The sequence below is a fragment of the Zea mays genome, chromosome 9, assembly GCF_902167145.1.
Source record: "Zea mays cultivar B73 chromosome 9, Zm-B73-REFERENCE-NAM-5.0, whole genome shotgun sequence".
Taxonomy (NCBI): domain Eukaryota; kingdom Viridiplantae; phylum Streptophyta; class Magnoliopsida; order Poales; family Poaceae; genus Zea; species Zea mays.
In genome coordinates this window covers 133,325,810-133,346,062 of record NC_050104.1, presented here as the reverse complement: position 1 = coordinate 133,346,062, position 20,253 = coordinate 133,325,810, and the positions used below count along the sequence as shown (strand labels likewise).

General features: G+C 47.9%; 2 protein-coding genes across 3 annotated transcripts in view; one reads left to right on the top strand and one right to left on the bottom strand.

Moving 5' to 3' along the window:
• Positions 1-8,917: 8,917 nt before the first annotated feature.
• Positions 8,918-20,253, top strand: part of LOC100279633 (putative protein kinase superfamily protein) — a 17,144-nt gene continuing 5,808 nt past the window's right edge. Inside the window, exons 1-2 of one of the 2 annotated variants that reach the window (XM_008660262.4) lie at positions 8,918-9,976; positions 14,814-14,944. In XM_008660262.4, the coding sequence (XP_008658484.1) occupies positions 9,455-9,976; positions 14,814-14,944 (653 nt within the window). In that variant the 5' untranslated portion in view covers positions 8,918-9,454. The remainder of the gene's footprint in view (positions 9,977-14,813; positions 14,945-20,253) is intronic. The other variant, NM_001152629.1, reaches the window with a different exon arrangement.
• LOC100285101 (OB-fold nucleic acid binding domain containing protein) overlaps positions 10,901-20,253 on the bottom strand; it is a 17,172-nt gene continuing 7,819 nt past the window's right edge. Inside the window, exon 2 of the mRNA XM_035962289.1 lies at positions 10,901-11,397. Coding sequence (XP_035818182.1) covers positions 11,247-11,397 — 151 coding nt within the window. The 3' untranslated portion in view covers positions 10,901-11,246. The remainder of the gene's footprint in view (positions 11,398-20,253) is intronic.

Genomic DNA, 20,253 nt, shown 5'->3' with positions numbered 1-20,253 from the left:
GGCCTTTTAACCATTTTTATGAGCTATAGCTATTTTGTGATAGTTTTATTTTGAAGTTCTTGATTCATTGTTTTAAAATGAGTGTGACGGTACTGGATGTCTTAGCTAGTACTAAGAGAAAGAGTATGTTAAGTACATGTTAGAGGTCAGTAAGTCGGTTGAGGAGGCTAATGAGAGTGCACCTAAACATAAAGAGACAAATCATAAGAAGCCCATTGATGAACATGTAATAAAGAATTTATCTCTTTTAGTTGTAATTAGACATAAAATCCTTTATTTTGTTAGTGTATTGTTGGCTTAGTTTATTTAGTGCTATAGGAGATTGTCTATATTATATCAAGGCTTTAATAAATTAATGTTCAAGCCAAACAATGGTGATAGGAGGTTTGATATATCAATCATATCGTGCGATGGATAATTTGGTACCTTTAAATTAATTAATCATGTTATGCAATAGAATACTCATATGATGTAGATGAATCAATTGTTTGGATGTCACTATATTAGAGTTTGGAATTGTGTGGTCTAATTCTAGGCAATACAGAGGGGTGATATTCTGTATTGGGAGAGGGAGCTTCTAGTTTTAGTCCAATACCAGAGAATTGGTTCTCTAATTTTAGATCTCAATTCCATGTGCAACCAAATAATAGGAAAGTTGATACTAATTCTCAATCCCACGTGTTAATATCTACATCCAAATGAGTTATTGATGATTTCATGTGATGTCCATATATTCTATGTAAGAACGTGAAGGATTACTTATCCTCAAAGATCCTTCATGAACACTTGTTTAGGTTAGGGCACTGATTATACTGCAATGATGGAAACTAAAGAAGAGATAACAACAGAAGTTGAGCTCACCGGTGACTTGGTTAGGCCATTCACATGCACAGAGAGCCCACAAAAGTGAAAACAAGAGAACAAAGTTCTAACACTGTTAGAGGATCACAAGAAATTATTGTACCCTCATCGTGAGAAGGAGAAAAGGTTGGGTACCACACTAGAAGTGCTACGATAAAAGGCAAAGAATATATGGTGCATCTGACAAGGGGTTTAGAGTTACTGAAGAATATGGAGAATATGCTTCTTAAGGATGACGAATGGCCCACCACTACATATGAAGCAAAACAGACTGTCTACCCTCCATGGTTAGAGTGTAGAAGATATAAGCATATCCTAATGAATAATGATTGCATCCTCTATCTTAGTGAGGAGTTAGATTTATATACATGCCTAATATGTGGTGCATTGTGATATAAGATAAGACGAGATAGTCCTAGTGATATTAAGGACAGGAAGCTGAAACTATTGACCATATCCTTGTCTCTTGTGTGTTCACAAGAGTGTTCTGGTTTAATCACCTTAAACCGTTTGGGTTTCGAAGACTGGCTCCCCAACCAGGGCATTCATCTTTCATGACTTAGTGGGAGCAAATCTCAGGGATGGCCATTGGTCTTCCTGAAAAAGGTCTCAACTCGCTTGCGGCCTTAGGAGCATGGACAATGTGGAAGCTTCAAAATAGTTGTGTTTTTGATGGTTGTACTCCTAGTTTAGATTTGTCCCTTAAGTTAGCTAGGGAGGAGAGGCAGTCTTGGGAAATGGCCGGGGCTAAAGGTCTTTCATACTTTGCTGCCCTAATTCCTGAAGACTAGAGAGTCGTAGGGTGGGTTTGATGGATTTTTTCAGTTTCCTGTGTTTTTGGCCTCCCTAAGAAGGCCTTGTACTCTGTTCTAGGTCTCTTTGACCTGGGCTTATTTCTTCTTCTTAATATATTGAGGCGCAGTTTTCCTGCGTTTTTCAAAAAAAATAAGGACGAGTGCCCTAGGAAGAGGGTTCTTGCCGAGGTATGCTCCTATAATACCATGCTTCAAATATCTAAGTTGGCGATGAAGACTTTTTTGGCAAGTTTTTTGTTGAGGCTTATTCAATGGTTTATATTTTTTTGGAACGCAATGATATGATCTTTATCTTTCAAGTTATAAAAGGCTTGGTCGATTTTATTAGAAAACTAGGTTCAAAATCTTAATGCTTAGAAGGTTAATTAAAGGAAACCCCGGAAAAGACATATCATCGATAATATGGACGAAATGACCAACCCAAAACGACGCACAACACACCACCAATCATCATTGCCGAGCTAAAAAACGTATCAATGATTCAATTAATAGTTTTACCAAACGACAGCACAAAGTACTACCTATAGTGCTAAAACCAAGCAAAAAGAGTAAAATCGAAGCCGTTATGAGGCCCTAGGTCAAAACCACCAAAATGTTGCTTAAGAAACCCTAAGGATTTAAGTAGAAAAAGGTAGACTTTAATATGAAAATGTAAGAATGGAAGACAAAAAAAAGGACGGTTGTTTTTTTTCTTCTCCACACATGTACACTAACTCTATATAATTTAAAGAGAAAGTATCACGTGCAGACCAATCATTGAATGTAAACCGTGTAAATCAACACGTTGGTACATGTGGGAGGGTGTAGTTGAAAGTATACCGGAGGAGATGGAAGAATCGTTTTGAAAGTTGATGCATGATGAGAGAGTTGTTTAAAAAAAATATCATGACTGCATGTATAGTTTTCACTAAATAACTATTTTGCACCTAATATGTTCTCAATAATATACTAGGTGAGTGCCCGTGCGTTGCAACGGAGACATATAATACATAAGTTACCGTGATATTATATGTCCCCGTTGCAACGCATGAGCACTCACCTATATGTACATAAGTTATTATATGGTTCCGTCGCAACGCACGGGCACCCACCTAGTAGAAAAGATTAAATTTGCACTGCTGGTGCTCAAACTGCCTTCTTCAAACAAGCACAAGATGTGGAACGCAAGAGAAATCAGTCTCCATTTGTTCTCTTGCTTGGAAGCATGATGGGCTTGCTTGGTTTACTACCAAAATTTACCACACAAGATTTATCAAGCAGGGCAAAATTTTTTTGCCAAACGTTTGGTAAGCCAAATTTCTGTTGTTGGCAAGTTTTTGAAACCAAACTTCGCTTGCCTTGATTTCGGCAACTAAATTTCGGCTCCAATCAGGCACATCGTACTTGATAGGTATGACCAGAAGATAAATTCATTTGTTGATGTGTATTTACAAGGAGAAACCAAGTCAGAAACATAGAAGATGCTAACCATAAGAATCCTTATTTGAGTTGGTACATTCTGATGATCATCATTGTGTGGATGAGAACAGCTAAAGCAAATAGCTGAAGAGAAAAGGCATGTTACATTTCTGATGGGCAGTAGCTTGCTGATTTACATTCACTCCATCTAGCACATAAGGAACGTTTGGGCTGCCCATTTTGTCTTCTTCTTCTTTTTTAATTAGGAATCCCTAACAGCATTAGTATTCCCAGTACCACAAGAGTTAGCATTTCAATACTCCTAGAAAACAATGTAAAAAAGAAAATACAACTGACAGAACAATCTAACCAACAAACACTGTATAAAGAAAATGCAAAGAAGAGGGAGCGGAACTTGAGTTCAAGCATACAAGAATACCCTATAAAAAAAGCTTAAAAGGACTGCTGCTAGGCATCTAGCAAACTGATGGAGTTTTTCTTATTTAAACATTACTCATCAAACAGATATATGTTTGGTCCAATTCTGCAGTCCATATTTCAAGGATTCCATAAGAGGCTGGTTTACATTATTATTCCAAAGGAAGCTTGCAATCTGCAAATCCGCTTCCTATTTCAGGGCTAAACATTCCGAGTCTTATGCAATACGTGAGTCCGAAACTGAAAATTTATAATATGTTCGATAATATAAAATCAATATATCTTGGACCTGGAGCCTCGGACAATAAAACAAGCAAATATAAGAATATACTGAGAAAAAAAGAACATGTACATCACTTAGTATTACACATATATTGGTTGCAAAACAAAGGGGGTCGTATTCTGAATTACATTGCGATATGGCAGTTCAACACATTCACTATAGCTGTTTGGTGATATGGTGTCCCTCGTACCAAAAGCATACCTGTAGCCAAATCTCATCATGAGAAATCATCATCTTCTTCTGGAATGGTTGGCAGACCCTAATGCTTAAATAGAACAATTAAGATATCCATATTCATGTAGCTTTTGTTCTTGTAAGTATACCTGTATTTGTTTTGAATGAAGAAAATATTGCATTTTTTTGATCTTACGACTATTCAGGACCAAATATTCTCTTATGATCATTGGACAACAGTCATTTAGCTCTGTACCACTACCTTCTTTTTTCCTTCTACCTTTTGATTGTGCCATGCTTAGGGCCACCAAATCAAACTGGCATCCATTTCTTTAGTTCTGCCGTACAGTTAATTGCACGTAAAATTGTAATGTTCCAGTCCTAGAGAGATAACCTCGTGGTGCGGCAGAGCCTCTCGAGGTCGGCAATGCTGTCGCAACGATCAATCCCCAACGTCTTAAGCACCATGAGCACGCAAGCGAGGCCGCCGTCCCAGGTGAAGGCCTTGCTGCACATGCGGAACCAGCTAGCATCACGAGAAGTCCAGGACAAGAGCGAAATTTGTCAAACACTTTTTGCAAAACATCAAGGAGTGGTTTTTTTATTATAACTAATTCAATTGCTTTATTTATCGATTGTTCCATAAAACATACATGTTTGGTGCGACACAAAAGGGCGGTGCTGATTTTGCAACATACCTTATTTGAACCAGGCTCGGCTTTTCGCCACCGAATTTCGGCGGAGCTATTCATCAGTTAGTGACTTTGGCCTTTGTTCGTCGATGGCAGGGTGGCAACAAGGGCGCTTACGCCAAGAAGGCGGTCAGTTCTGTAGATTTGCTTGTCTGAGCCGCCAGTATTCCTTTTGACTTGCTGCCAGTAACAGAATAGTCTGTTACACTTATTGTCAAAATGAACGAGTTAGCTGAAGCACAAGTATATTGCATTGTTGATATAGAATGGCATATGGTTTCTAATGCATCACAAAATGGCACTGAACAACATACAGAGATAGCTAGTGAGAAGTGGCTTTCGCTTTTAAACAATATGTATATTTTGCTTCACAAATAACATATGTAATTGTTGACATAACTACAAGTCTAGTGGTCAACCAATCAAGGAAAAGAGCCTCTTGTATCTGGGAGGATCCTACAATGCGCTTAGCAAAGCTCCTAATAAGCCCTAGTTTAGTCCAAATACCTTCTTAATTGAAAATTTCAATTAAGAAGGTATTTGGACTAACTAAAATTAAAAGATAATTAGTAGAAATGTGTTATCAGCTTATTTCTATGAAGTTTAGACACTGAACAGCTTATTTCTTAACTGAACAGATGAAAATTTCAACTCAGTTGCCATTTACAACCAAATTAGAAATCGTATATGCCGGTTTGAATTCTGAAGCAGTTTGCTTTGACAAGAATATGTGCTCATCGAAATGTTACCAAATATGCAACCCACGGACCAAATGTCAACCGGCGTGGAGTAGTGTGTGGCGCCAAGAAGAACCTCGGGCGCCCTGTACCACAGCGTCAGAATCTGCACAAACAATTCAGACTCCACTATTTAATCAGACGCAAGATGCACGACTGATGATGAAGACCAGTGGCAGTGGGAAGCAGACCTCGTGCGTGTACTTCTTTACAGGGACGGTGATGGCACGGCTGAGTCCGAGGTCAGCGATCTTGAGCGCCATGGTCTTGCGGTCCATGAGCAGGTTGTGCGGTTTCAGATCACGGTGGAGCACCCCGCGGCCGTGAACAAAACCCACGCCCTTGCACAGCTGGAGTAGCAGCTTGAACTGAAAATGTCATGACACTTCAGAAATATTCGAGATCTAGGAATTCTTATCAAGTATGTTTATTTAATACCAATTTGATAGTTTACTGTTCTAAAAAATGCTATGGATTGCTAAAAAAGTCTATCCAAAGGAGTGGCCAAAAAAATATTGGTGGGGATTGTTACATATAATCAGTTATAAGCCCCACAGACAATAGACAAAACACACAAATGGGAGTTCCAAAGAAATAGATATTCATCACGCGGAGGTTAATATACAGATAGAAAAGGATCTGGATCACAAATATGGGAACCTAGTAACAACATCTAATGCAAAGCATGCATCTAAGTTGTAGTAAAACCCTACAAGATTATGCAAGAAAGTGATAACGAACCTATTTTTTGGTCTTGAGGTGCGCTTGAAATCATTGTCCTTTTCTTCCTCGATATTGAAATTTGTACTGTTTAAAACAGAGGCAACTGGATCACCACAGGATCTTGAGTTACCAACATCCCCATCCTACAGTAGTTTACGTAAATAACGATATGAACCCAAATAATCGGAGAAGCTATCTGAATGTCATCAGAAACAAAGTGTCACAACATAACCCTAATATCGATTGTACAAAAAACAGCTGAAATGAATAGCTCACCATCGTTTTGTTCTTTTCCAGTTCTGAGTCCATTCCCTCCTTTTCTGGCTTCTTTTGGATCTCCTGCGCAATCATGTCATCCTATGTCTGTGTTAAGTAGAAGGCCTTCAAATTTCTTAAAGCTAAATATAACCTACATTTTGATGCTGTCTGAAAAATGTTCTGGTTTGTCTGTTGGGCAAGGCCGCAGGAGCAAGTACACTTCTTGTTGGAACATGGCTCATGGCCTTGATGGGGAGTAGTTGGTTTGTCCAAAAAAAATGAAAGCTCCAGCTAAATCCGACAGACAGACATCAGTGTAGGCTCTGTCCGTAAAAGGGTCTGATCTTGTCGCTCCTTACAACTCACATGAGCTGAATAGAGGCAAGCCAATGAACCATGCCAGGCGTTCGGTTTCCAGGAAGAAAAAACGAGATATTCTGAAAAGATCATCATGGAGATTATGTTACATTATTAGGCCAGAGTAAAGCATCTAGAGAATTTTATCTGAATGCCAAGATGGAAGCTTTACTGGCACGAAAGGATGAGCTGTCAAGTTCATCACTTCATCGTATGTGCGAGTACTAAGTCTTACATATCATGGCTGGTTTAATTTGGTGACAAGTGAATTAAGAGGGAATCTATAGAATAGTAAGGAGATTTCTTCCTCATACCTCTCCAATTCTCTATTTATCAAATCAGCCCTCACCGAAAAAGTATACCTGGGCAACATTTTAATAAGCGACTTTACAACACTATTTATAGAGCAGGAATGTTTTGCAGAGTGAGGTCAATACAGACATACAGTGGCCTTGGCTAAACCAATTCTGCTGTGTGCTGATCATACCCTTCACACGAGCCTTATGCAAGAGTAGTAGTAATCATCAAGAGGGTCGGAAAAAAAGAAGAAAAAAGCAAGCGGAGGAGTAAAAGGTAAACAAAAGGCACATACAGTCCTTGTTGAACAGTCACTGCGATCATCTCTTCCAAATGCTACTGAACATTAAGTGTGCCGTGTAAATAGACAGAGCAGTGTACAGTGCCAACACAGTAACATCGCATACCTGTCTGCATGTTTCCTTGTGGGTTTCTAAAAGCTTATCATATTTCAATTGCAAGTCCAACTTCTCTGCCTTGAGCTTTTCATAGTCAGAGATTGACGGGCTACCCAGCTTCTGCTGAACAAATCTATGGGGATACAAACATGTTAGAAGCCACAGGCGAAATGCTTAGGGGTCACTGAACCAAGATTGCCATTTCTTGAACGAAATACGGAAAAGGAAATCTCAGTCGCTAGTAGATTTTACATGAGCCAACTTACTCGACTCCAGATGAAGGCTTATCGTTCACGAAATGGCAATCTTGGTCCCTGCAACCTGCTTCCAAGAAGGACAGCAAATGCAGGAGGGAGCAGGGGAGATGGGGGTGGATTCAGAGGTCGAGAAAGAGGGCGGTACCATGGCGAGAGCAGATCCTGGACAGGCGCGAGCGAGAAGTTGTAGTTTGCGTCGAGGTCCGCGGAGCAAGGAGTTACAAATGGCGAGAGCTTGACGACGAAGTGTCGGCCGGAATCCGTGCCCCCGCTATGACGCCTACGCCCTGCGCCCTGCGGTGCTACTGCTGCTGCTCGGCGCTCGCAGAGCTCGCGTGCTGCTCGGTGTCGGTGCTCTCGTTGCCCTGGTGGCTGGCGCCTTGGTACACGGACGCAGAACAGCAGGACTGTTAGGGTCCGCTGTTGGAGTTACTCCAGGGAGGAGCGGATCCGGCGCCGGACGGCGTGGGCACGGACAGCAGAGAGGAGCGGATTTGGGGAGGAGCGGATCCGGCGCAGTCATCCATGCTTGGGATCCGGGAGCGGGGGATTTGAGGGCGCGACGAATGCGCGATTTAGGGAGAGGAGGAGGAGGAGGTGGACCTTCCATCCGCGCGATTTGGTGGCACAACCTTCCATCCGCGGGCGTTGCGGAGTAGCGGGCCTTCCAGCTGTGCTCGTCTGCGTCCTCGCGGCGGGGACTGCGGGCGTTGCTGGCGCGGGTCCGGGGGCGCTGCGGCCGCGAGGACGGCGGCGGGGAATGCAGGCGCTGGGAGGGGAATCGAGCGGGCGGAGCTGGCGCGGCGGATTTGCGGGACCGGGGGCGCGGCGGATTTGCGCGCGGCAGCAGCCGATGCGCGGGGAGGCAGAACAAAGGTACTGTGCACGCCTACATTGGTAACATATAGAGTAGTAGAGATAGCTGAAAAAAGACTGGCCTTTAACAAAGAGATCAATGAAATCAGTTTAGTACATTTAAGTATCTGTGGTTCTCATGGCCGCCCACGCAACAAAAATATATAACCCCACAAAATATCTACAAAGTTTAATGGAAACCGTTGAGATTTTTAATTGCATTTTTTAATAAACCTTGCACAGAACAGTAAACACGGTGTGGCAGCAGAAAGCCAGTAACTACAAAATTCCACGACCAGTGTCAGGGCAGTCTCGAATTCCCACTTACTTGCTGGTACCGTACAAGTACAACCAGCCGGCGTCTTTTTTTAAGCTTCAAAACGAAGAGGAAAATGATACGGATCGAGAGGCATAGCACAACGGAAAGCAACCCGAAAGCCTCTACTTTTCCGCCCCCAGCAGGCCAGGACTCTTCAATCGCTCGCGCCGTTTCTTCATCCCCTCGCCATCCTTCCTTCGATCCAGCGTTGCCTGTCGTCTTCGCCTGCACGGCTGCACCTAAAGCTCTGACCTTTTTCCCCACTTTCCCTTGGCATCTACTGCCTTGTCCGGTGTAGAAAACAACGGATTTCGTTGTGTTGTTTTGCTGCGGTTTTTGTCCCCTCCCTTCTCACTCGGCGAGCTTTGTTGTTCACTTTGGATTCCACGGGTTTGTTTCGGATTAGGAAGGCTCGGTTTTTGGTCTGGGAAGGCCCCCCTTCCGAGGCGATGAATTTGGTGCGGGTTGATGGCGTCCTGTCAGGAGTCCGCTATGCAATGATGGGTTCTTTGAAGCCGAGGTGAATCTTTGACCTGCCTAGTTTGCGATTCCAAATTCCGAGCTCCCACCGCTTCTTGATCCGCCGGGCGCCATGGGCCTCTGCTACGGCAAGTCGGCGGCGGTCCAGGAGCCGGCGGTAGCGGAGGAGAACAACAAAGCCGATGGCGCGGCGGCGGGCCGAGGCGATGGCCCGCCGGCGTCGCCGGTGAAGGTGCCTCGGACGCCCAAGCAGCCCAAGTTGTCCTTCTACTTGCCGAGCCCGCTCCCGCCCTCCAGCTACAAGGGCTCGCCGGCAAACTCCAGCGTCGCGTCCACGCCGGCGCGCGGCGGGTTCAAGCGCCCGTTCCTGCCGCCGTCGCCTGCCAAGCACATTCGTGCGCTGCTGGCGCGGCGCCACGGCTCGGTCAAGCCCAACGAGGCGTCCATCTCCGAGGGCGGCGAACCAGACCTTGGGCTGGACAAGAGCTTCGGCTACTCCAGGCACTTTGCGGCCAAGTACGACCTTGGTCGAGAGGTGGGGCGCGGCCACTTTGGCTTCACCTGCGCTGCCAAGTGCAAGAAGGGCGAGCTCAAGGGCGAGGACGTCGCCGTCAAGGTCATTCCCAAGGCCAAGGTGCGAGCATATCCTCCTCTTATTCCCCCATGTCAATTTCTTCTTTTCGGTTCCTCACTTAAGTCACTTGTGTTCACTGATTAGTTTTGTGCTCGATTGGGTCGTCCCGTTTCCATGGCTTCTTGCATTCTTTAAATAAACCAGCTCGAGTAATGCTATCCTGCGCAGCTCTATCCTGAAATCTGATTCTTGTGCTCGTTTGGTTTATAGACTTTCAGTTGATATGCTTGTGACTTCTTCAAACATTTTAGGTTCGTATTGCACGACTAGAAGAAAGGTAGGAATCATATAATAGGTGCACACTGCTCCTCCAGAGGACTTCATTTGGCACCCAACACTAAAATTATCAGATTGTTAGGCATTAATCTGTTTCTTGACTGAGATTAAAACGACAGACTGAAGAGTGTTAATTTGATTTCTTGTTATTGGGGCGGTTCCCTGGTTGTTAGTTGGGACAGGACCATGATGTGGCCAGCAAAGTTTGCTTGCTTATTCAAAACCTTCATTCAGAATAAACTTGTTGCTGCTGTGATGGTCTAGTAAGCTGGATGTACTGCTGTTTTAGACTATTCAAGTATTGAATATTGGACTATTTATACTGCTGCAAGTCTCTATAGTCTTTTATATATATATATATATATATATATATATATATATATATATATATACTGTATTTATATATTACACCTGAGTGCATTCAATATAGAGAATGCACCCAGGCCGAACCTACGCGCCAGGAGCACCTGGTCCGAGCCAACCGCCCCAACCAGGCCGAACCGACGCTTCATCTTCGTCCCTCCCGCACACTCCCGACAGAATGCTACAATTTTCGAATCAGACCAACAGTTGCATCTAGTTATATAGAAGTTGCAATCACACAAGACCAGCAGTTGCAATTACACCAGACCAACAGTTGCAATCATATTTTTTTAACAAAATTTCTCAGAGTTATTTAGTACTTGCAATCACATCAGAGCAATTTTCGAACCAGACCAGCAGTTGCATCTAGTTATATAGAAGTTGCAATCACACCAGACCAACAGTTGCAATTACACCATACCAGCAATTGCAATCATATTTTTTAACAAAATTTCCCAGAGTTATTCAGCAGTTGCAATCACATCAGAGCAACTCAGCAGTTGCATCCACACCACACCAGTAGTTGCAATTACAACACATCAGCAGTTGCAATCATTTTATTTACATTTTTTAACAGATATTTGGGTAGAATTATACAACAGTTGCAATCACACCTAATGCGGGGTTGCAATCACACCACACCAGCAGTTGCAATTACACCTCTTTGTCCTGACACTAAAACCAGCCAACTTTGCATAGTCAAGGTAAAAGAGGTAGGCTTCTTCCCTTGTATCAAATGTTTGCCGCACCCTGGGGACAAACACATCATGTATGTTTGCATCCTGCAGAACAACACGCAATCATGAGTTGCAATTAGCGGATACCCATAGTTGCAATCAACAAGCAACAAATGTTGCAACTGGAGCAACAACACAGCATGCAATGGTAATCAAGGAGTAAAAACAGAGACTCAAGTTTGCAATTAGAGGATACCCGCGGCGGGGGGCAGGGAGACGCGCGTACAGAAGGGCCGAGAGCGTGCTCGGGGTGTTATTGCACCTGGGTGCATTCAATATAGAGAATGCACCCAGGTGCATTTTAGTGCCGCCGTGTATATATATATATATATATATATATATATATATATATATATATATATATATATATATCCTGGAATGCACAGGACGACTAGGCCACTAGGGGGACGATTAGGGTCGATCAGGGGTGACTAATCGCCCTGATCGACGCCTAATCGCCCAGTGGGATCGATCAGGCGATCTGAAAACTATGCCTCCCGCTCTTTCTTCCTCATCCATGGCGTCCGGTTGCGTCTCTCATGCCCCTACACCTCTCCCCAGAACGGTCGGACCGAACACATGATTCGCATCACCACCAATATGATCCGATGCCTTCTCTTCCAGGTGTCTCTCCCTGCCAGCTACTTGGCAGAGGCCCTGCACACCGCCACACCTCCTTAACCGCCTTCCCTCGAAGGCGGTGAATCACCCCACTCCCCACTTCGCCCTATACGACACAACCCCCTCTTACGACCACCTTCGCGTATTCGGCTATGCCTGCTACTCCAACACTTCTGCCACCGCTTCCCATAAGCTATCTCCTCGCTCCACTCGCTGCCTCTTCCTTAGCTACTCCCCCGACCAAAAGGGGTATCACTGTCTTGACCTCGCTTCCCATCACATCCTCATCTCTCGTCACGTTGTTTTCGACGAAGATATGTTCCCCCTTACTGGCTCCTTCCCACCCACCGACCTCGACTCTCTTCTCGAGTCCGATCCGGTTCCACCTCCACCCAACTGCCCCGCTTTGCGCCATTGCCCGCGCCACGCGCGGCTCCGACGCCTCCGCTCTCGCCTCTTCCCGCGCCACGTGTGGCCACGTCGACCCCGCCTGCGCCACGCGCGGCCCCGTCGAGCGCGGCCCGCTTCGCCGACCCCACCCTCGTCTACAACCGTCGCGGGCGCGCCACTCCCTCGGCTCCCGCTGACCCGAAATCGTCGACGAGTGTGGCTCGCTTCGCCTACCCCGCAGTCGTCTACCACCGCCGCGAGCGGGCTACACCCTCGGCTCCCGACGCCCCGATGGCCCGCACCGAGTCTCCTGTGTACCACTCGGTCGCCATCCACCACGACCTCGGGCACGTGCACTCGATGGTGACTCATCATGCAGCCGGCGTTCTCCGCCCCATCGACCGGTTGATCCTAGTGGCTGATACGACAGACACTCCTCCGGACGCCTCCCCGGTCCCCTCCTCCGTTCGCGTCGCCCTCACCGACCCCACTGGCATCGCGCTATGGAGAAGTACGTGGCCCTGCTGGCCAACCACACTTGGGACCTGGTGCCGTGTCCACCAGGCACCAACGTGGTCATCGGCAAGTGGCTCTTTCACCACAAGCTGACCTTGGACGGCTCCCTTGACCTCTACAAGGCCCATTAGGTCATTTAGGGCTTCACCCAGCGCCCCAGAGTGGACTACGATGAGACCTTCAGCCCCATCGTCAAGTTCGCGACCGTTCGAGCCATCCTCTCCCTCGCCCTCTTCTGAGACTAGGCGATCCATTAGCTGGACGTCAAGAATGCCTTCCTCCACGGCACTCTGACAGAGACTGTTTACTGCAGCCAGCCCACCGGCATCGTCGACGCCGCTCGCCCGAATCTGGTCTGCCAGTTGAACCGCTCCCTGCACGGCCTCAAGCAAGTGTCGCGGGCTTGATGCAGTCGCTTCGCCTCCTACTTGGCCTCCATCGGCTTCGTCGAGGCCAAGTCAAACACGTCCCTCTTCATCTACCGACGCGACGACGACACCGTCTACATCCTGCTCTACGTCGACGATATTGTGCTCATCGCATCCACCGCGACCTCCTACAACGCACAATCGTCGCCCTTTAGTTTGATTTCGCGATGAAGGACCTAGGGCCCCTTCACCACTTCCTCGGCATCACCGCCGAGCGTCGACCTCAGCGCTAGTATGCCATCGGCATCCTAGAGCGGGCTAGCATGTCCGACTGCAAGCCCTGCTGCACGTCTGTCGACACTTAGGCGAAGCTCTCTGAGGACGACGGGCCCCCGGTCGCAGACACGACGCTCCTATCGGAGCCCGACCGACGCGCTCCAGTACCTCACCTTCTCCAGGCCCGACATCGCCTACACCATCCAGCAGGTGTGCCTACATATGCACACCCCGCGGGAGCCCCATCTCACCGCTCTTAAGCGGATCCTACGCTACTCTGCGGCTCCCTCGACTACGACCTCCTACTCCGACCCTCCCCGACGTCGGAGCTCGTGGTCTACACCAACGCTGACTGGGCTGGCTGTCCCGACACGCGCCAATCCACTTCTGGTTATGCCGTGTTCCTGGGCACCAACCTCGTCTCCTGGGGCGCCAAGCGGCAGCTCATCGTCTCCCGCTCCAGCGCATAGGTCGAGTACCACGTTGCGGCCAACGGCGTGGCAGAGGCCTACTGGATGCGCCATATACTCCAGGAGCTCCATAGCCCTCTTTAGCGCGTCACCCTCGTCTACTGTGACAACGTCAGCGTGGTCTACCTCTCCACCAACCCCGTGCAACATCAGCATGCGAAGTACGTGGAGATCGACCTGCACTTCGTCCGCGAGCGTGTCGCTGCCGATGACATTCGGGTTCTCAGCGTCCCCACCACGCTGTAGTTCGTCGACATCTTCACCAAAGGGTTATCGTCAAGTGTATTCTTAGACTTTCGATTCGGTCTCAACATCTGTACAGGATAGAGTTAAGACCGGAGGAGTGTTAGAGTACCCGTTTAGGGTTTGGGGTTTACCTCGTGTAATTATATTCTCACCCCTATGTAATGGGCCAGGCCCACCTAACTTGGTCTATTAATACTACTCCCAATCCTAGTTAGGGTTTCCCACAGGACCTAATTGATTTGATATATTTTATGCATTTGTCTTGTAACTTTCAGGCACAATTAAGATTTGATCTAAGGAGAGCTTAGAAAGTGTCGAAATTCTCAACAGCTTCCAACATAAGCATATTTTAATACTAATCATAGTAACTTTTCCATGTTTGATGCCCTTCTGTGTGAAATATTCGTGATCACACGATTATATTGATCTCGTTATAGTAGCTGCATAGTATATATTGCTAGTAAAAACTTGGATTCAGTTCACTGTTTTTTATACTTTTTATAAAGTTTCACTTAAAATCCTAAGTAAATGCTGTCATGTTGTAGTCTCACCTAAGCAAACTACTTTTGGACAGATGACTACTGCTATTGCCATTGAAGATGTCAGACGGGAAGTTAGAATATTGAGTTCTTTGGCAGACCACAACAACCTAGTGCAGTTTCATGATGCTTTTGAGGATGAAGAAAATGTATATGTTGTTATGGAGTAAGTTCACATTTGTTCCATTTATTAGTAACCCTATTGATTTACTGAAACTTCTAGAGTTTAGTGCAGCATTGTGTCAGAAATAGAATGGACCATTGAATTGTTTGTCGTTATGTATTTTTAAAAACTCGACCGGTAGGGGAACGACCGCCCAATGGTATTATATTAAGAAGAAGCTCAATCGGGCCTGGACCGAGAAAGGTCACGAAAGCTAGCCCCTCGTGCAACATAAGGGTTATAGGCTAGATCTTTACTCGTGCTTTTAGCTCTTCCAGCTCGTACACGAGGTTCCGCCCCATAGGCCAGTCCATCTCGTGTTGTTATAGATACCTTTGTGGGGCGCCAGTATTCAAGGAGAAGGGCAGCTAAGGGATTGAATGCCAGCAGGGATAGTTAAGGAAAGACAATCAGCAAATAAGGAGAAAAGGGGCAGGTAACAATGGTGGCTACAAATCAGGGATACTTAGTTTCCTTAGCTAGTTGGTTGCCAAATAATAGCAGATTAGTTTCTTAAGATATCTGCTTAGTTTCCTTAGCTAGTTGGTTGCCAAATAATAGCAGATTAGTTCCTTAAAATATCTGCTTGTTTTCTTGAGCTGTAAGTCGTCTGCCTCTATAAAGGTGCAGGCTGTAGTTTGTATTAGGCATTCAAGAAATAAAGATCCTCCTTAGGGCGGGATCGTCTTGGGTCATCCTGGCTGGGCACAACGCCAGCACAGGGAACCTAGACGATCAGCGTCCTCCTCTTCCCTACGCACTGCGTCATTCCAACATCCCCCTCCACTCACCCTTGAGAGACACCAGGAAACACAAGTTACGGACTTACCAGAGGGAAGTCGGTAACAAATTGGTATCAGATTCAGACGTCGCATCGACAACCATGTCCGGCGGCATGACCGATCCTGACGGCAAGAGCAGCGATCAGAAGTTGGACTTCCTCATGGACGCGATGAATCGGGTGCTGGGCCAACTGACCACCATGAATGGTCGACTTGACTCCCATGATCAACGGCTGGCGCAAGTGGAGACGGAGCCAACCAGCGGTGTCCAGCTGGAGGATATCACGAAGACCGACGACAATGATGTTCCGCCAAACCACGGTGGTCGCAACAGCACCAACGGCGGCCGCGGTGGCGCACGTCGTGGCCGTGGGGACGGCAACGACTTTTACGGTCGTCATGACCGTTACGTCGGGCCAGAGGGCTATGGCCGTGGAGGTGGTCGCGCCCGTGATGAGGAGGGCGCCATCCGGCCACCACGACCCAACTTCCCCTCCTTCGACGGGGAATCCGACCCGTTGACATGGATCAACAAATGCAACACATACTTTCGTGGTATGCGTACCCTGGCAGAGGAGAAGGTGTGGATCGCGTCGCTTCATATGGAGGGCGTCACGGCAGAATGGTACTACGCCTTGGAGAGGGATCATGGCATCCTCTCCTGGGCCCGATTCGTCGACTTCGTCCACATGCGGTTCGGACCACCTCTCCGAACCAATAGCTTGGCGGAATTGAAGGCACTCTACCGAACTGGGACGGTGGAAGAGTATCAACGTCAATTCTCCTTATTACTTTGTCGTTGTGATGATTTGTCACCGTCGCAGCAGGTCAACATGTTCACAGCAGGCCTGGGTGAGCCCCTCCGTACCGACGTGGAGCTCCTCGCACCGACCAACCTGCAGACTGCCATGAGTCTGGCCAGGGCATATGAGCGCAGAGCAGAAGCTGTCTCCGTCCTGAAGACTGCAGCTGCCAGTCGTATTCCAGGATTGGGGGCCAAGACGACGACACCACCTCGCCCACGCTTCAAGCGCCTCACGCCGGCGGAGCTAGCAGCCAAGCGTGCGAGTGGGGAATGCTACCACTGCCCCGAGAAATACTCCGCCGACCACAAGTGCTCGTCGAAGGGGGTGCTCCTGTTAGAAATGGAGGACAACGAGGACGAGGAGACTGCCTTAGCAGATCTGGGCATTTCCTTGCATGCCCTCACCGGCATCGACGTCAACAACACCATGAAGCTCCATGTCGCTGTCCAGGGCTTGACCTTGGTGGCGTTGGTCGACACTGGCTCGACACACACCTTCATCCAGGAGGCGGTGGCGTCCCGACTCGGCATCCAAGTCGACCCCTGTCCAGGCCTCTCCGTCAAGGTGGCTAACGTGGATCGCGTCACCAGCAGTGGCGTCTACCCCAAACTGCGCCTCACAATCGACGACGAGGCCTTCGATGTCACCTGCTTCGGCCTTCCGCTGGTCGGCTTTGACATCGTGCTCGGCGTTCAGTGGCTCCGTTCCCTGGGTCCAATCTTATGGAACTTCAGCACCCTCTCGATGGAGTTTTGGCGACACAGCCGTACAGTCCGCTGGACTGGGGTGGGGGCGCCAACACCCCAGTGTGCAGCACTGACCGAGCCACAGGAGCTGCTGACAACCCTACTGGACTCTTACGCCGACATCTTTGCCACGCCAAGAGGTCTTCCTCCACCTCGAAGCCACGACCATCGCATCCGACTCCTGCCAGGGACGGCTCCCGTGGCAGTCCGTCCCTATCGCTACCCACAGCTGCTGAAGGACGAGATCGAGCGGCAATGCGAGGACATGTTGCAACAAGGGATTATCCGTGAGTGTACCTCGGCGTACTCCTCACCGGTACTCCTGGTAAAGAAGGCGGGTAACTCGTGGCGCTTCTGTGTCGACTACCGCGAGCTCAACCACAAGACGGTGAAGGACAAGTTTCCAATTCCGGTGGTCGACGAACTTCTTGATGAACTCTGCGGAGCTCGCTTCTTCACCAAGCTCGACCTCCAGAGTGGCTACCATCAAGTGCGCATGCACCCTGCTGACGTGGAGAAGACTGCATTTCGCACACACAGGGGCCACTTCGAGTTCCTGGTAATGCCGTTCGGCCTCACCAATGCGCCATCCACATTTCAGTCGCTGATGAATGATATTTTGAAGCCATTTATCCGTCGATTCGTACTGGTTTTCTTTGATGATATTTTGGTCTTTAGCGACTCTTGGGCAGCCAATCTGCAGCATGTGAAACAGGTGTTTGAGGTCCTCCGAACACACAAGCTGGCACTCAAACCGTCCAAGTGCTCCTTCGGCACGACGTCCGTCGCATACCTGGGGCATATCATTTCAGTACAGGGCGTCGCCATGGATCCAGACAAGATCGCTGCCGTGGAAGCCTGGCCACGACCGCGCTCCCTCAGGGCGCTACAGGGCTTTCTCGGCCTCACTGGATATTACCGCAAGTTTATTGCGGGTTATGGAGCGGTCGCAGCACCCCTCACGGCGCTACTCAAGCGGGAGGCTGTCCGCTGGTCCGAGGAGGCCGAAGATGCTTTTCTTCAACTGAAACAAGCTCTCATGACGGCCCCGCTGCTGCAAATGCCAGACTTCACCAAGAGGTTTGTCGTCGATTGTGATGCCTCCGGTGTGGGTTTTGGCGCGGTGCTACACCAAGGAGAGGGAGCTATTGATTACTTCAGTCGAGCAGTGGCAACCCATCATCAGAAATTACCGGCATATGAAAGAGAGCTTATTGGCCTTGTTAAAGCAGTCCGCCACTGGAGGCCCTATCTGTGGGGACGTCCATTCACAGTAAGGACTGATCACTATAGCCTCAAGTTCCTTCTTGATCAGCGTGTATCCACCATTCCCCAACATACATGGGTTAGTAAGTTGTTTGGCTATGACATCTCTGTTGAGTACAGACCAGGCAAATTGAATGGTGCAGCAGATGCGTTATCTCGGCGTAATGAGGAAGATGCAGCTCTCAACGTCATATCCACTCCACAGTTTCACTTGTTTGAGACTCTGAGAGCAGAAGCCGACAGTGACCCTCAAGTGTCGGAACTGCGCAACAAACTCACAGCAGGAACCGCCAAGGAAGGGTGGGCGCTTAGGGATGGTCTGCTCCAATTTCAAGGAAAAGTGTTTGTGCCAGCAGCATCATCAGTTTGGCCAGTGACCTTAGCGGATGCTCACAACAGTGGTCATGAAGGCAGTGAGAAAACATTACATCGGTGGCGAGCATCATTCTTCAGCCCTCAAGCAGCACGTCGGGTCAGGGAGTTTGTTAAGGGCTGCACCATTTGCCAGAAGAACAAAACTGAACATTTACATCCAGCAGGGCTGCTCCAGCCTCTACCAGTCCCGTCAGAAGTTTGGAGTGACATTGCAATGGACTTCGTGGAAGGATTTCCCAAAGTTGGTGGTAAATCAGTAATTCTCACTGTGGTGGACAGATTCTCCAAGTTTGCACATTTTATTCCGCTTGGTCACCCATACACAGCTGCATCGGTAGCCAAGGCATTCTTTGAGGAGATTGTGCGACTTCATGGCATTCCATGCTCCATAGTAAGTGACCGGGATACGGTTTTTACTAGTCTCTTTTGGACAGAACTGTTCCGCCTTGCTGGCGTCAACCTTCTCCTAAGCTCAGCATTCCATCCACAGACGAATGGTCAGTCAGAGGTGGTCAATAGGGTCATTGTCATGTATCTTCGCTACTTGGCAGGTGACAGGCCAAAGACTTGGTTACAATGGCTTCCTTGGGCCGAGTTTTGTTACAATTCTTCCTACCAGACGGCTGTTAAGTGCACTCCTTTCAGAATTGTGTATGGGCGTGACCCTCCAACCCTGCTGTCCTATCAGCCGGGAACAGCTCGTGTCACTGCAGTAGATCACCAACTGTTGGCTCGGGATGAATTTTTGAAGGAGATCAAGAACCGTCTGCTCCAGGCCCAAGTTACCATGAAGCACACACACGACAAGAACCGCAGGGCAGTCCAATATGCAGTAGGGGACTGGGTTTGGCTGTGGCTACAACAACGTTCGGCGGTTGGCGTAACGTCTGCAGCTCCTTCCAAACTGGGACCAAAGTTTTACGGTCCTTATCAAATCCAGCAATGCATTGGGGAGGTCTTCTACAGGTTGAAGCTTCCGGCCAAGGCCCGGATCCATGACGTCTTTCATGTCGCCCTCCTCAAGAAGTTTGAAGGCACACCCCCAGCAGAAGTCGTTCCCTTGCCAGATATTCTACATGGTAAAGTACTTCCTACTCCAGCTAAGGTGGTCAAATCACGTTTAAACAGAGGTGTGTGGGAGTTGCTGGTACAGTGGGTTGGACAGGCAGCGTCTGATGCATCCTGGGAGCAGCTTGATGAGTTCAAACGTCGCTATCCAGATATACAGCTCGCGGACGAGCTGTTTGTTGGGGAGGAGGGAAATGTTATAGATACCTTTGTGGGGCGCCAGTATTCAAGGAGAAGGGCAGCTAAGGGATTGAATGCCAGCAGGGATA